At 32.4% G+C, this 17,307-nt stretch overlaps 2 protein-coding genes across 3 annotated transcripts; one reads left to right on the top strand and one right to left on the bottom strand.

The window, feature by feature from the left end:
- The first annotated feature begins 129 nt into the window (after positions 1-129).
- Ca (RCC1 and BTB domain containing protein claret) lies at positions 130-12,650 on the top strand. 2 transcript variants are annotated; one of them, XM_083087719.1, is made up of 20 exons: positions 130-467; positions 600-1,018; positions 1,197-1,645; positions 2,076-2,257; positions 2,475-2,875; positions 2,979-3,156; positions 3,502-3,713; positions 3,860-4,041; positions 4,164-4,291; positions 4,803-4,937; positions 5,293-5,433; positions 6,071-6,200; positions 6,768-7,330; positions 7,495-7,848; positions 8,084-8,474; positions 8,896-9,230; positions 9,686-10,572; positions 10,915-11,051; positions 11,128-11,306; positions 11,746-12,650. In XM_083087719.1, exons 2-20 carry the CDS (start codon positions 618-620, stop codon positions 12,007-12,009), a joined length of 5,649 nt encoding a protein of 1,882 aa, XP_082943845.1. In that variant the 5' UTR covers positions 130-467; positions 600-617; the 3' UTR covers positions 12,010-12,650. The 2 variants fall into 2 exon arrangements, with proteins under 2 accessions (XP_082943845.1, XP_082943846.1); XM_083087720.1 differs by having other exon boundaries at positions 131-467; positions 6,074-6,200.
- LOC145964700 (RRP12-like protein) lies at positions 10,914-17,066 on the bottom strand. Its single transcript, XM_083087721.1, has 5 exons — positions 13,579-17,066; positions 13,127-13,309; positions 12,929-13,042; positions 12,645-12,804; positions 10,914-12,499 (listed from the first exon to the last, which is right to left on the bottom strand). Exons 1-5 carry the CDS (start codon positions 16,955-16,957, stop codon positions 12,400-12,402), a joined length of 3,936 nt encoding a protein of 1,311 aa, XP_082943847.1. The 5' UTR covers positions 16,958-17,066; the 3' UTR covers positions 10,914-12,399.
- Between the last annotated feature and the right edge of the window lie 241 nt (positions 17,067-17,307).

Below are 17,307 nucleotides of genomic sequence, written 5' to 3' on the forward strand. Positions count from 1 at the left end.
AATTTCATTATTTAAATTAATAAATAAAATTTCTAAACATTTTTCTTCGAAATTGCGTGACGCTGTGTCACTTTTATTGCTAAATGTCTGATGAGAAATGTATTTTTAATTCAGATAGTATGATATATAAAAAGAGACGGAGATCCAATCAAAAATAGACCTCTCTCTTTTTAATTCTGGTCCTGATTTTCTATAGGATACATCTGTCTGCTCGCGCGTGCGCAAAAAAAGTAATGCTAATACATAGCTGCCAATTCAATCACGAAGAACAAGAGCAGTAATCAGTACTCAACAGTAACAAAGGAATATAAAAATGCATTAGGAATAGTACATGGCCTCTCTAAGTTCCTGACATTAGATAAATAATAACGATATAATAGTTTTAATAATATATATATTACAAAGCAATAAATTATGTAAATTAAAATATCATTTGACAGACAAGCTTAGTGATATAAATATTCAAGGTATGTAGCAATATTTTTATTTGTTTATATGATATAATAATTATTGTCACACAAATCTGCATTATATTATAAATAGCAGTGATATATAATGTTTAATATTTCAGCAGTGATATATAATGTTTAATATTTCAGAAAAAACATTCGCACATAATGGTGGTTCCTAACACTATGATGATGAATGAAAATTTATTTAAACTGCAATGTTTGATTAAAACTACTGAGATACAGCAGAGCATACAGTGCAATTTTGGGAGAAGATTATTTCTTGCACTGACCACCAGCAATGCTGAAATTGTCCTTTATTTCAAAAAAGAACTCTCCTGTTTGCCTGTCATTAAGAGAATACCTTGGTTTCAAGGACCACATAAACAAATAGCCAGTTTTTGTTTTGATCCAACTGGTATTTGGTTATTATGCATAACCTTGGATGGTTCGTTGTACATATTGCCTGCTTTAACTCTAGTCGGTGAAAATTATATCACTGACAAAAGATGGAAGACAGATGATGCAACCTATATTCCTTTTGTAAATCTTCAGCTCTCTCATTTTAGGTATTGTATTATATAAAATATCTTTAACTAAAAAATAATAATAAATAAATAAATATATATATATATATATATATATATATATATATATATATATATTTCACATATAATTATATATAATGTAATTGTAATTATATAATATTGAAAGAATTTTTTTACATAGATCATTATATATTTTTAGACCAACTGCTATCACATGGTGGAAAGATACAAAAATGTCTATTGACATTGGTATCATAGGAACTGAATGTGGAGCAATTATACTTTTCAATCTATTAAATGGGCAGCAGTTGGGTACAACATATGTCAATGGAAGTATAAGCAGTCTGCATATTTGTCAAAATGAAAACAATGAGGCTGCATTTGTTTTGATAACTAGTAAATTTCAACAACAATGGCGTTTATCTTTGAAACAATATTTATATAATCTTCTACATAATCTTGAAAACAAAGAACTTCATAGTAGCGTAAATTCAAACGGTACTATTTATAATAACACAGAAGATTCTGTTCCTAATAAATCTAAGTTACAAGAACTTAAACAGCTCTCTGTCGAAAAACTGGCCATTTTCAAACAAAAATTAATTGATACTAAAAATCAAACATTAGGAGAAAGTTCACAATGCCATGGTAAGTGTATGAGTATATTTTAAAAATGCAGGAAGTCAAAAAATTTTAAAGAGCTTAGAGAAATAATATTCTTGTATTAATTTTTTCTTTAATTATGAAAAAATAGCGTATCATTTACTTTTCAAAAGAGCAAACTTAAAATTATTTTTCTAAATACTTGTATTTTCACAAAATATTTTTTAATTTTTAATTTTATGTTTTAAAATAAAATATTTATGTAATTATTTATTAATACATCATTTTTTCAAGTATATATTTATTTGCAAAAAAGAGGAAAAAGCTAAATCATTAGTTTTATATTGCTTTTATTGAATTGTTAGAGAAATGTCACTAAAATAATAAAAAGAGTTATTTAAACAATGGACACTTCTTGGATGCATGCTCTGTCCAATTTTGTTTATTAAATATTAATAACATGCTAATGTTATAGATGCTCCAAACAAAAAAGAAAATTATAATGGGCTTGCTGTTAATTCAGAAATATCAACAGAATCTAAAACAAATTTTATCAATCCAGAACCAATATCAAAAGATACCTTTCTAACTTCGCAATATGATAGAGAAGGCCAGCAATTATATACATGTTATCATCCTAGCACTCATCATATCACAGTAAGATAAAATTTTATGGTTTAATAATCAATTTATCTACACACATACATGTATACACACATGCAATTTTAAATTTTAATAGCTTCTAACATCTCTATATATATGTTTATATGTATATATATATATATATATATATATATATATATATGTTTCATTGTTTTTGCTAGAATTTAATATAACATTAATTCTTATATTTAATAACAATTTATTATTCTAGGTGCATAGTTCAAATATGGCTGCAGTACCATTATCGATGCACAAAGTATTTGAATCATGCGAGACTGTTTTATTGACACATAGATTCTTTTTCATTACCGATATTAATCAATATGTGATATATATAATATCCGATCAATTATCTGAGACTCATATAAATAAAGACTACAGATTCAATTCCGAGTCTATTATCGGAACTTTTTCTTTTAAGAGCAATAAGGAAGTGATACGTGCGGTTTACAAAGTAACAAATTTTGATAATGTGATACAAAGAAAAGTCTCTCAAGAAGTAGAGAATAAATGTACTTTACCAAAGAATATAAAAGATATTAAAATTGAAGTACCTAATTTAGATACATGTATAATTGTTACAAATCGTTGTGTATACGAAGTTATTTTAAGGTAGGTCTTATTGTAGCAATAACAATGAGTGAGAGAAGTATGTTCACAGAATATTGCAAAGATTATGCATATTTATTAAATTATTTATATGCTTTTATTATAGAAAATCACTTTTTTCGATTTTCATGGAATTAGTATTGAAAAAAAACGAGCTACAAAAAGCAGGAAAATTGGCAATGATTTTTGGACTGAATGGACAACAATTGCTGGAATATGCTGGCGATATATTTCTATCAAATAAAGAATTTCCACGTGCAGTAGCTTCTTATAAAATGTCTAGGGTAAATAAAAAGACTTACAAAATAGATAAATCATAGATTGATTTATCAGAAATAGAGAATTTAAGTAAATTCTATTGGAAATTTGAAGATGTATAAAACAGTAATTTATGAGTATATCATCATGATCATTCTTTTGAAACATTTAAATTATTTTTTCTGTCAATTAAAGAAAGATTTAAATATTCTGTTTCTAATGTGACGTATTTTATATAAAATATTTATCATTTAAAAAAAAGAAATTGCTATATATATTATCAAAAATTTCATGTAAAAATATTAATATTTCTTCTTTTTTCTTTATTTATCGATCGCGAGAATTAATTTTGTCTAACGTTTATATTTCAGTGTAAATTATTGAAGAGTGTGTTAAAGTTTGCATCAATTGGTCATACTTCTGAATTATTAAGTTGTCTTACTCACTGCTTATTGACACCTGTCATTACTGAAATGCCTACTGCAACAAGGATACATTTATCTAATTTATGTATTCTTGCCTTTATCGAAATGACATTGAGGGTTTGGTCAGAACAATCTAAAGCAATTTACAAAGAATTCTTGTAAGTTGCATTTTACAATGCAATTACCACACATTACCAAAATGATAGCGATATATTCTTCTGTTCTTTATTTTCTTTTCCTGTTAAAATTGTTGGAAAAGTAATATATGCGCTCTTGTTTATAATTTTATATTTTGTGTCCTTAGATACTTTTTATCTACAAATATGTTTTACGACGAATTGCTAGCTATTAATATAGCTGGTCAAACTTATTTATGGGAAGTATTACATCATTTAGCTACACAGAGAAATTTGTATGGCCAAATGTTGGATATTCTCATGAAGACAGTACAAATGTTTGGCACAAATAATGTTCGCCCAAAATCATGTAATGTATACATATATATGTATAAATATGATTGCATGTATCTCACAAACAAGTTATACATTAATACAAATGAATATTACTAATGTATGGAATGTAATATGAATTATATGTGTATATTTTAGATGGTTTACTTATATGTTTAAGCGAATCTGATTTGATGCAAGCAATGTTATTGAATCATGATTTAGCTAGAGCTCATATGTTGTTTGTACGTAGTAATCTGCGAGAATCTCAAATTTTCGTGCTTCAGGTAAGAAATCTTAACTTTTAAGTATTATTTTTTATATAAAATTATAAAAATGTGAATCTGGTTTTTATGTCTCATTTGCAAAATATAAAATGATTTTATTTTCATGATATAAATATCATATCATGAGTAGATTTTATATAAAAATCAAATTTATATTCGTATATAAATAAATGTGAACCGTTTATTTAATTTTGTTTTTGTTTGTTCTTTTTTTTAATTAAATTTTTCAGCTCTGCTAATAATTATTTATTATGTTTTAAATAGCTTTCACTCATTTTATAGATAAAATGAGAAGAGATATATATTATTTTCCATTTGGACAACTAAATTAACAAATTAATCAAAGAGAAAAAAACAATATAAAAATATTTTTAATTACTTTGCTTTATAAAATTTATATGTGAACGAAAAAAGATAGATTAATATGTTTACAAAATTTAAATGTTTATTTTTAAATGATTTTTCAAGTGTGCTACGATTATATATTTAATACTTTGATTTACTTTTACAGAGATTAGTGACATTGTATGATCCAACAAATCCAGTATTACGACCTAAATTGCTACAGTATATAGAACGCCATAAAACAGCATCGTATAATCTACGATCTAGTCAATGTGATTTTACAGATATTACAGATAATATTGTGAGTACTGAAAGCTATTGTCATATAAATCTGTATATTGACCTGAGAGAAATCGATGTTTTTCTTAAAAATCATAACTATCTAAAACAAAGAGAGAAAGAGAAACTTTTATAAATTAGTTCTCAGAATCGTTAATATGCAATAGAATGTTGTTTTTTGATTATTCTCTCATACAAGTATATTAAACAAAATTTTAATTTAGCCTTTGGTTACTATTATATTTAACGTTAGATTTTATAATATTGTAAATAGATATGTCTATGCAATAAAAATTTTAAGAGAAAAAAAAAGCGATTAATATAAAATGGGATGCTTTAATTATGAAATATGCACAAATAACAAAAATATTTTACAGGATCAGCTTGATACGCTTGTGGGAGATATAGTAGAAACGTTTATATTAATTTTATTGACTCTTATACATAAGAAACAATTATTAAACTCCAACTATAAATCTACGTTTTTGTACGATGTGCAATTGCCAGAAATAAGCAAGGTAATTCCATAAAAATTTATATTTTGTAAATTTTAATTTATACGAAATACGGTAAAAGGAAACAAAAAAAAGGAAAGTTATAAAGTTTTTATCATCGAAAAATTACAAAATTTATACAAAACATTTATTTTTTTCTTTAAAAAAATCTATTTATACCTCTATGAAATTTTTCTCTATGTATCTTTTTTCATATTTGCTTCAAAGTATTTCTTTTTTTTTTTTTATTCTCGGGAATGCTTCTATCGTGCATGGTTTTTCAATATGTCTTCATATTGTTTAGATGATTTTTGACAATCTTTTTCTTTATGTTATTACATTTTTTAACATATTTTAGAAATTGTAATTATAGTTACATTAATGTATTGTTTTAAACTTTTTTACATAATTTCTGGCATAAATAAAGATAAAAAATATTTTGCACATAAAATTAGCGTAACATAAATATTTATCTAATTTTTGAATATTCAAATGCTTTTGAAAAGATGCTAGAGAAATTTTTAAGATTAAGGAGAGAAAGAGTGTCATACATCAATTGCATAATTACAATCTCGTTTTCCATTTGCCGAATCTCGTATTTCCATTTCAATCATTATTTCATTGGCTTAACTTATAATTATATCTTTAACCTTCATCTAAGCAGGAATACTCGGAAATGGTATTGCATGTTGACTTTAAAAGAAGATCACTGAGTGCTGGATTTTCTCATGTTGCTCTTATTAGAAATGGTAACATCTATACTTGGGGAAGTTCGGTACAAGGTTGTTTAGGTATATATTTGACCTATTTTTTATTTAAATAAAAAAAAGACAAATTATAATAAATTATATGAAGCGTTTTAATCCACTTATATAAGGTATAAAATTATAAACACATATTAAGAAAGTATTATTATTTTATTAATATTTTTTAATTAAAAGTATTAAAGTATATATTAGTATTAGTAGTATTTTTTAATTAAGTATTAAAATATATATCTCTGTCAAATTAGAAAAAATATTTTTTTATTTATATTTTAATTTTTCTATTATATTTTTGCCATAATCTTTAAAAAATTTCTAGAACTTTTAAATCACACATTTTTGTTATATTTCTGTATACTCTGACTTCGAATATGATTTAAGATAAAAAGCAAAACATTTATATGTCTTTTGACAGTCTACAAAATTTATATTCATTTGTATCTTTCGTTCAGCTCATATTGGTTTTTCGATTTCCTTCTTTTAAATTTTCGATCATTGATCTATTTTATATCTTTTTTTCAATTTTTTTGCATTTTTTATATTATATTATATATATATATATTAATTTAATAACTATATATTACTATTAATTAGGGACTGGCTCTAGCGTCTTACGATACGGAGCACCTCATGCTATATGTTTCTTCCGAAGTATGGAGGTAGAGGTTTTCAGCGTATCGTGCGGACATTGCCATACCCTGGCTGTTACCAATAATGGAATCTACGCCTGGGGATCAAGTCAATTTGGACAGCTGGGTCTCGGCAAAGTGTTGCAATGTTCGAGTCCAGAATTGATCGTTTCATTGGCGCAAGAAATTATCATCGACGCGGTGGCCGGGCAATATCACTCCGTGGCTCTTACCGCAGACGGCAGAGTATTCACGTGGGGTTGGGGTATCCATGGTCAACTGGGTCATGGTAACACCGACGAAAAGATCACGCCGTCTTTGGTTACGGCTTTACTCGGTGTGGTTGTGCGATGCATCAGCGCCGGGTACGCGCACACCCTGGCACTATCTGTAGACGGTATTGTATACGCCTTCGGATCCAACGTCCTTGGTCAATTGGGAATCGGTGGTAACGCTAAGAGTTCCATACCGACGAAAATATCGTTGCCGGACGGAATAATACTTATAAGTACTGGATATTTTCATAATGTAAGTCAGTGAACGATATATATAATTTGCCTCGCATAAAGACTAGAAGATTGATCCTTTTAAGGATCACAATCGTTTATTAACTCTTTTATTTTGATACTTGTATCGCTGAATAACATTGGGGAAGGGGCAATCTCATATATTTATATTTTGTGTGTTTATAGCTAGCTCTCAGTGATACGAATAAATTATACGTATGGGGCGCGAGTCCTCAGGTTCTCAGGTTACAAGCGCAAGCGCAAAAGAGGACTCGTATATTAGAACAACAAGATGAAAGAAAGAATAAAACTTTGAAGGAATCGGAGAGAATGCCAAGCGGCGTTATAAATTTGAACGAAGATCTTTTGGAGGACAATGTACAAACTGTAGAAACGGAAAGGATCACTTCTAGTGTAGAAACGCGAAAGAAACCATCCGAAAGCGCAGATTTGAAAAACATTGGGTTAATTGATGAGAGTCAAGCGCATTTGAAGCCGTCTATCGTCGATACTAGTTTGATAAGAGGACAAATTACTCAGGTTTGTTGAAAAGAGTCTGAAAATATTAAGAGATTATGTCCTTAAATTACACTTCACTTAATTTGTAATTTCACTTAATAATAGTATAAAAGATATATATATATTTTTTTTTTTAATTTTTTTTTTATTCAGATTATTTCCGAAAATATTGTTTTGTGACGCTAAAAAAAGAAAATCCTACATATTTGCAAAGTGAATGAGATATAACTATGTGATCATATTTTTATGTATCTAGATATCAGCCGGCTGTCATCATAATGCATTGATAACGAAGGATGGCTCTTTATACACATGGGGCCGTAATCTGGATGGTCAACTAGGCAATGGTACAAGAAAAGAAGTGCCAATTCCAACGCCCTTGTCTTATAATCCAGCTTGTATTTTAGCGCAAATACCACCTAGACATACCGATTTTAAGAAGACACAGAATCAACGAGATTCAGATAATGGGGCTAAATCAAACGATTCATCGACAAATAATAAAAATGCGCATGAAAATAATGGAAATGTTACCGGTGTATCGAAATCGGAAAATATAGGTCACAATAATAAGGAGAGAAGCAATCCTGTAATTAATATCGTTGGGATTGCCTGTGGTTACGATTATACGGTTGCGATACAACCAGGTTAGAAAAACAATAAAAATATAATTCAAATTTTTTTTGTAATTTTTATAATAGTTTTTTAAATTCTAATCTTTCTTTATATTTAAATTATCTATTCTAAATTTAAAAAGAACTTAGCAATTTTATTTCAAATGAAATAATCTCAATTTTATGATTAAATTCAATTGTAATTTAAAATTTTTAAAATTTTGTTTTATAATTGATTATATCTTTATAATTTTAGTAACAAATGTTTGATTTTCCTGTAAATTTTTAATATAAATTTTCAAACAAAGTTATTAATTGTTTAATGAAATTCTTAATCTGCAATTTTTAAAAGATAGAAGCATAATAAAATATGATTGATTAAAATCATTATTTATTACGCGATTCTTAATAGATTGAAAAGGAATAAAATACAGTAAATGTGCATTTTTTTCAGGAGGTACAGTACTAGCCTGGGGTAATAATAACAGGGCGCAATTAGGTCGCATCCCCGCGAAAGAGACGCGCGATACCGACGATAAACTTGTATTGCTGAAATCGTCAAAGCGAGTAGTGCGACTCCCCAATACGTTGCACGTAGCTCTAGACGTTCCTAGTCAAGTACCCGGTATTTCTACCCCGGTAATCTCTTATCAGTCTAACGACACCTCCTGTTTCACTGGACTTGTTCGTCCTCTGAGCGTCATCGAAAAGTCACCTGGGGAATTGACGCTTCATTATGTCCTGGAACAATTTTACTCTTTATATCATTCTGCTAATATTATGGACAAGGTTCGTTGATCACTTTATATGATTATAATATGATTATGATATGATTAAACGATAATGAAATTTTATACATAAAAAAAAATAATCATTTTTATCATGTTAATCGTTCAATCGTTAAACGTCGTCTTCTAGATAACATTTCTGGAAGTAACGCGCCTATCGCAACATGCCTTTCATAACTTGAGAGATTTTATTTAATTTTATCATATTGATTTTTTTCTCTTTTTTAAAAAAAGTAATAAAATATTCTTCAGCTATCTCTTTTTTTCGTAAAACATAATAGTAATAGTATCTTGTAAACGCAAATATATACAATTGTGAATATTTTAATTTAAATTCCAATTAAAACATACTATGAATATAATATCTTTTGATAATGTAATATCTTTTGATTTCTGAGTGAAGTTTTCATAAGTGTATAGATTCTCGAATGTATCATCATAACTTATCTGTTACAGTGTATCGAATTGGAAAATTATCAAGCTTGTTCTAAGATAGCGGCATTAGAAGGTGACATTCTGACCGCTTTTACATATCAATTGAAGGCGTTGCACAAATTAAGTATTCGCTCATCTATAAGTCATTCAATATCGGAAACAATTCCGCGGGAATTCACGGCTAAGATTATTTCGCAAAATGCGGATGCGACGAAGGACACTGCATCTTGTCGAAGTATTAAGAAAAATACTGAATTGTTCAATAGACAGGCGGAGAAAAATCTTATGGAATCTCTGGAAAACAGCGTCACGCGAAGCTGGACAAAGATCTCCACGAGTAGATCATTGAATAACTTGCAAGCGATCGCACAAGAATTTTACACCTTCGATTGTCAGGGTGGTTCAGAAGAATTATGTATAACGCGAAGAAAGGAGGAAGAATCACCTTCGAACGAGAACCAGATCTCTGACATTGAGTCTAGTCCGAACAGGGATGAGCAATGCGAATGGATCGAAAATCTTTTCGATAAGAATGATTCACTGTCGCACAAAAACATTGCCCGTAACAATGTGCAAAATCTTACTCGATCAATTTGCGCGAAAACAATAATAAATAATGTTAATAATGACAATCAGATGAATCAGTGCGACGCGTATAAAGAGAATATCATGTTCCCTGATAAAGTGTCCTCGCGTTCTCAAAGGAATTATGTGATCAACGAAACCATAAAAGCACTAAAGTTTTATTTAAACAGAATCAGTAACGAAGCAAATACTCTAAAATGTGAAGTATTACGAAGCGCGATCCGTTTTTGGTTTGAACATGATTTACCTATGCAAAGTTTGGAAAATGTTTTTCTCGAGCATATATGTATTATCTATTATCCACTTGGATTATTATTGTTTTGGTGAGTTGATGTTACATTATATAGCAGCTTTGCGGACACTTATGTCTTTTATCTGATCTTCAATTAAAATCGTAATTTTTTTCATTTTTTAACATGATATATTTAATAAATAAACGCAAAGATTAACAAAATGCCTTTTAAAGATACAGCTCTTTTTAATTTTCTATATATTCTTTTTCAAATTGTAGATAAATACAATAAAAAAATAGAAAATATATATTAAAGCTTTAATCTCTGATCGCGCACGAGAAACATTTTTGACACATGTACATACAGTTCGGGAATTTCTGAGATATTGAGACCGAAATGTGAAGTGAAGTCATGATATAATTTCTTTTACAGCCAAGATGCAATGGAAAAGTACCGGGATACAAATAAATGCGACAAAGAGAGTAAGAACGATTGGCGGATAAATGACTTATTCTCGCTCAAATTTTGTCTACAAATATTATCAATGTTGATGCAACATATAGATGAAGGTTTTTCTTTTTTTCGATTTTTTGGAAAACGGATGAATTTAATGAGAATAACATTAACGAATAACTTGTACTTCAGACGATACTATGCCCGAATACATCAAAATCTTCTCCTCTCTAATGGCTGACAATTACGGAGCGCCATTAAACGGATATCCGGGCACAAGTAGAAATAACAGCTCGCAACAAATGATGGAGGGAATTATCAATACGGTGTCCTCCGAAATGGAAGATTCCAAACTATTCGCACACATCAAGGTAAAATGTCTATCACTAATCTATATATACTTCATTATATTAATTTATATTTGTTATTTATATGAAATTGTTAATTATATCAAATTAGCAAGTCCTTTACATTAGTTTTCCTTTTTTCTGTTAACTTTAAAATTAGTTTATAATAGTCATTTTAAAGAAAATTAGTATTATGTGTATGTGTCTATTATATAATAAAAAGAATATTAATACTATTTATTCTCCATCTTCTAAATATAAAGTTAATCAATATCAAGATCATATGCACTTTCTTTCACTTTTCGCAGAAATTTAAGAACCGCGATTATTTCGTGTGTGCAAAGATTATTTCATGTTTTTCAGAAATATAACAATTTTATTATATTTTTGATTATATTATAAATCTTATTATATTATAGTTTATATTATATTGCATATTATTGTAAGAGATTTATATTAACAGGATTCGGATGCTGTGGATCGTTTGCTCACGATGGAAGAGGATAATATGATATTTACTTGTGGACATCACTTTCCAGTTTCTATATATGAGACGGATGTTATTCCGGCAATGGAAACCGAATTATTAACGTCTCCGTCGTTTGTTCTTCCATGCACATCGCAATATTTAGGAAACATGTTATCTCATACGTCTAAGCCAGAAATTCTATGTCCATTGTGTATAGTTGGAGCATTGAAATTGACGGCGGAGAAAAGTTACGAGTGAAAGTATTTCTCCGGAACACGAGCGAAAAATTTGAGAATTTTTTCAATGATCTGATAACGATTTTCACACGCAGTGTGATCTTTTCATTACGCGTAAAACTTTCGAAATAAGGACAGCTATGTTTGCTATAATTTAATTATAACTTTGACACTAACGAATCATTCTATGATTCTCGAACATATCCGATTTTAAAAAACCGTATAGCATATTATATATAAAATTTTGCTAAAAATCGGACAAAACGAGAACAATCGAAATGATTAATGCAGCATATTAAATAAAAAAGCTGCGACAATTTATCTTTTTTAATTATAATAATAACAGGAGTTTATGCTACAAGTCTTGTTAGATAATATCGTAATTATAACAATCAGAATTATCATCTAACCTCTAACGTTTTCTCGTACGTTTGTTTTTCATTCCTATTCGCGCACCCTTCCTCGCCCCAGAAATGATACTCTGGAACTTGCCCGCGTTTTTCTTCTTCTTTCTGTAAAAAGAATAAAATTATTCAATTTATTAATATATTAATAAATTAAGCAAGAGAGTGATATGACAAATATATTAATATAAATTAATTTATGTAAATATATAAATGTGTGTGTGATATAAAATAAAAGAAATATATTGTTGACCTCTTATTCAATGCGGCTCTAGTTAAGGGTAGATACGCGTAAGGGTCTGGTTTACCCTTCTTCTTGATATCTCCTCCGGCCTTCATCGCGCGATATTCCGAACCAAGTTCGCGTTCCACCTTTCTCGCTTTTAGCGGTCGGTGAATACCCGAACCACCAGCTAAAATCGAAATTAAGATGAAATAATTTTTAAGAAAGATTTTCTTTAAAAATTTATCGAAAACTCTTTAGAAAATTAGTCGATGATTCTGAGATATCTTGAATCGACAAATTTGTAAATATACCTTGGTATTTCGACGTTGATTGACTTTTCAAGCTCATCACATCCGATATACTCTCACTATATTTACGTTTTTTGTTGGTGTTCTTCTCCGTCACCGATATATCATCTTTATCTTCTACGAAATGTATAAAAAAGTATTACGAGGTATATAAGAGATATATCATTAACACAATTCTAATAAATTCTGGTAATGCCTTACCGTAATCGTCCTCTTCTAAATCATCCTGAAGGAAAGGAGCCTTTTTCTTATTCTTTTCCTCTGTATCACTATCTTTTTCATCACCATCTGTGATGATGAGGCGGCCGTCGGGTGCAGTTTTAAAGCCATGATCTTTTACTCTTTTTACAGGAATCTTTGGATTTGACACACCCGGTTGTGTAGCTGAAATATAAAATATAAAATTGAATAATACGAATCCCTTTTGCAAAATATTATAAGCCGTTTTACAAACATTAATTACATATATAGAATTACAATTGAATCTCAGTTTAATTAATTAAAAAAAAGAATAATATAGAAGATCAATTTAGAAATTCGGTTTAATTAACCAAGAGAATTAGAAAAAGGCAGAATTCATTAATTTTACTAAATCAATTATAAGAGAGAAAATGTTTATAAGAACCTTCATTTATAAAGAATTGTAAACTAACTTGTGATATTTCTAGCAGCTGCAGGATCTATAAGATCGACTATGTTCCCCTCATTCTCTTGAATCCAGGCATCTTTTCTGGATGTTCTCTTTTTATTTTTTGTCGATTCCTCGTTTTCTGTAGCTTCGAATTCCTCGTCACTGTCAGCCAATATCTCCTCTATGCTCTTAGGTCGTCTCTTAGCGTTAAATTCCATGTCGTCGTTTTCTGACTTCTTAGCTCTTTCAAGCTCCCGCTTCTTCCTCTTCGCATCCTCAATCTTGTTGATGTTCTTCAGCCTTTTGTGTAGGATCACGTCTGAAGCCGGTACCATACTCGATATCGGCCCTATGCCATACTTCCTTATCAGCTTCGTAAGGATATCGCGTACTTTTTGGCGAAAGTGACGCTTACAATCTTCGTTCATTTGCGACAGAGCGTCGATCATCTGTGGTAACATCGGACCTACGACGATGGACGGCATTATGTTGATGTACACCTTTACATAAGACAACGCGGACTCTACTACTTCCCTCGTAGGACTTGTCAGAATCGTACAAACATGCCCCAAGATCTCTCCGATAGTCTCCATGCCCAGAGAACCGTTGTAATGATAAGTAAGGGACGCCAAAGCCAGTAGAGTAGCGCTAATGTATTTTTGTTCGCCGCCCAAACCCACCATCAACATATCCGTATAATCCTTGAGGTGCTCAGGATTATCAAGGAATTTCTCGGCGATCACGTTGAGCAACTGATATGCCGTATTGCGGCATCTCTCGTTTATATCCTTAACGCCGAGTATAGCTTCTGGTACAATCGCCTGCAAGAATTTGGTCTTCTCGAGTTGCGGATGCAACTTGACGAAATGCGTCAGGCATCGTAAACGAGCGCCTCGACTAGTCGTAATCACGCTGGTCGCCGATGTTATCAGCAGTTTCTGAACCTCACGTCTATGTTCCTGCAGAAATTGTTTGCACACCTCCCGATCACTTCCGCATATCTCCTCCAGAAATCTATAGGCTTTCTTCTGCTCCTTCTGCTTGGTATCATCCTTAAGGACTGGCATGCACATGTCGTAGTATTTTTTTAATTTATCGACGTCCGTATAGCCAATCAGCACTCTTATCAGATCATAAACGCTCTCCTTGAAGAATTCGTCCGCGCCAGGCTCATCGGTCTTGGTCAGCGCGCGTTCAAACATCTCGTTTGCCAGGTCGCTACTCGCGATTGTCATGTAAGTCTTGATCGTGTCGAACGCGGCGAGACGTTGTCCTTCCTCGTCCGTACCGCTCGGTTTCGTCGTGTACAGGTTGAAGAGGATCGGTAGGTAGTTCTTGGCGAAGCGGGCGAGCTCGGCGATGTCGTCGACGCATTCGTCCCGCGTCGCTTTCCCGATTAGCTTCCTCAACACTGCCATTATGGGTAACTTTAAGTCTTTCCGGTCACTGATCATCATACCTAACAGCTTGGCGATACTCTTAAAATTATCCTTTACATCGCTGGCGTTGTTGCATATGCTCGGCAAGATTGACCAGATTTGCGGTATCAGAAATTCGTACGTCTTCCCTTCTATGCCTGTTTTACTTTTCTCTTCGCATATCAAAGCAATCGGCAGCAGAACGTCCTTGAAGAAGGAGATGGTGCCCCCTGTTACACAGTCTTTCAACAGCGGGATCAGCCAGCCCCGCTTCAAATTTATCGTGTCGTCGTCGATCCGAAGAGGGAGGATGTTTAATACGATCTGCGGCCCCATGGCTCTAATTGCAGCTCCAACGGCGTATTCGACATCGCTATTGTACGCGAAATTATAAGAATCTCGTAGCTCTCCCAGAGACCTGATAATATCCATAAGTCCCTGAAGCTTGGATTTCCCGATTACTTGGAACAGCAAGGCTATGAGATGAAAGATATGACGCCAGGCTTCGAGATATTGATAACTCAATGTCTTGTGCATTATCGAGATAATCTGAGTCAAAGTCGAACTGTACTTATTAATGCGCTCTTCGTTTTCACAGAGAGGCGCCACGCAATCCTCCAGAATAGTCTTGACAGTGTTCGACGTGCCAGTTATGACTTCCGTCTTATTAGATAACCAGAGTTCAGTACACTTACTCAACATTCTCGGTATAACATTGTTCAACATTGTCGATCCAACATTCAAGGTCGAGGACGTCGTGTTCAATGAAATATATGCCAGATTGCAGTGAGCCTCCTGCATGACCGCCAACCACGCCAAGATTGGCTGCGTGTCAGTCACGGGAGGTTGATAATCATAAAGGGCTTTAATGATTTCCATGTTTCTTTGCAGAGGCAATGTTGCTTCTGACGGTCTTGAGACAAACAATCCATGCAACGTTTGCAGACAGCACGATGTTATCAGTGCATTTTTTAACGTCATGATACTTAAGAGACGTTCACAGATGGTCTTCACATGTGACTTTGATAGTTGATGCATTATGTCCTTTAACAGTGTAAGGATATGCAGAATGGTGGTGACCCCTAGTGATGATCCTGGTTCACAGGCAGCGTTCAATTGTGCTATACAGTGCGTCGCAACCTGTCCTGCGGCCGGATGATAAGTCGGCGGGTTCTCGCTCTTCATTATATCGCTGCCTTTGAGGATGATGCATATACCATGTTGAGCAGACTTGCGTACTTTGGGTTTAGCATGAGTGGTGAACGATAATATAGCGTCCAGCACTCGCACAATCGAGGAATTAGCCCAGGCAGCAGCCTCCTGCGCCCTCAACAGCACCGAGAGACAACCTATGCAATGTCGCAGGATGAGAAAGTTATCTGTCATAACGTACTTAGAAAGTATCTGAAGGAAAATCTGACTAGCTGCGCCAAATTGCAAATTAAGTACGCTCTTAGGTACCGTTTTCAAGCTCATTCCAACCAGAGATAACGTCGCAGCTACGGAAGTATCATCCTCGACCGTTTCCAAAGTAGTCATCAAGGCTGCAAAGTATTCTGTCGAGCTTTCATTACCACCGTTTTGCTTGATGATCTCCGTAACGGCTGACAGTACCGCCAGCATCTCCTTGTGTACGAGCGAGGTTGATTGAAAGTGACTGAGAAACTTGCCAAAGGAAACATTGGTGCAATTGCTATAATTGCTAGCGAACGTGTCGAAGCTGTTCGCCGTCCCGTTCACGGTGCTCTCAGGCTGATCATCGTCGATGTCGAGTTTCGCGAACTGTGGCTGGATATTACCCTGGATAACGTCATGCTTCTGTAGATCCTCCCTCGTGATACCCGGCGTGCCAGAAAAATCCTTGAAGAACATACCGATGGCCTGTTCGCGGTGCTTCGTGGTCACCGGATTGGAACTGGAACTCTGACCCTTGGCCCATCGTTTTGCCTTTTTTCTGCTTCCTAAACGAGGCAGCTTCGCCATCCTGTTTCTTCAGAGCAGGTGAGCAGAGGTTATCTTACTTTCCTCGTTTTCTCGCTCGTTGAATTTCCGTTCGGTTCCGGGTGTTCAATTGTAATGCACAAACTTTCCTTTGGATGAAATAGGGATTTGAGTTTCCAGTATTGCCTACATCGATTTTTTGTTGCGCATGCGCGGCAACATGCAAACAAAATCCGTCGCCCGCCAAATTTCAAATTAATAAAACTCATGTAAAGTGTTTTTATTAAATCATACATTCGTTTTGTACGATGTTATGATTTGAGTCATATCGAAATATCCATGTTATTGTAAAAGAATTATGCACATCTTTTTTATTTTCTAATGCAGATAGA

Source organism: Camponotus vicinus, unplaced genomic scaffold (assembly GCF_025532165.1).
Source record: "Camponotus vicinus isolate PSW18456_S1 unplaced genomic scaffold, iyCamVici1.0 SCAF_14, whole genome shotgun sequence".
NCBI classification, from domain to species: Eukaryota; Metazoa; Arthropoda; class Insecta; order Hymenoptera; family Formicidae; genus Camponotus; species Camponotus vicinus.

Bases quoted from the DNA above. Each gene is read 5' to 3' on its own strand.
- Ca (XM_083087719.1), top strand. From the start codon at position 618: ATGGTGGTTCCTAACACTATGATGATGAATGAAAATTTATTTAAACTG. The intron at 11,052-11,127 runs GTTTTTCTTTTT...CTTGTACTTCAG, and splicing joins GATGCAACATATAGATGAAG to ACGATACTATGCCCGAATAC. The intron at 11,307-11,745 runs GTAAAATGTCTA...TTATATTAACAG, and splicing joins AACTATTCGCACACATCAAG to GATTCGGATGCTGTGGATCG.
- LOC145964700 (XM_083087721.1), bottom strand. From the start codon at position 16,957: ATGGCGAAGCTGCCTCGTTTAGGAAGCAGAAAAAAGGCAAAACGATGG. The intron at 13,310-13,578 runs GTTAGTTTACAA...TTTATATTTCAG, and splicing joins AGCTGCTAGAAATATCACAA to CTACACAACCGGGTGTGTCA. The intron at 13,043-13,126 runs GTAAGGCATTAC...TACATTTCGTAG, and splicing joins TTTAGAAGAGGACGATTACG to AAGATAAAGATGATATATCG.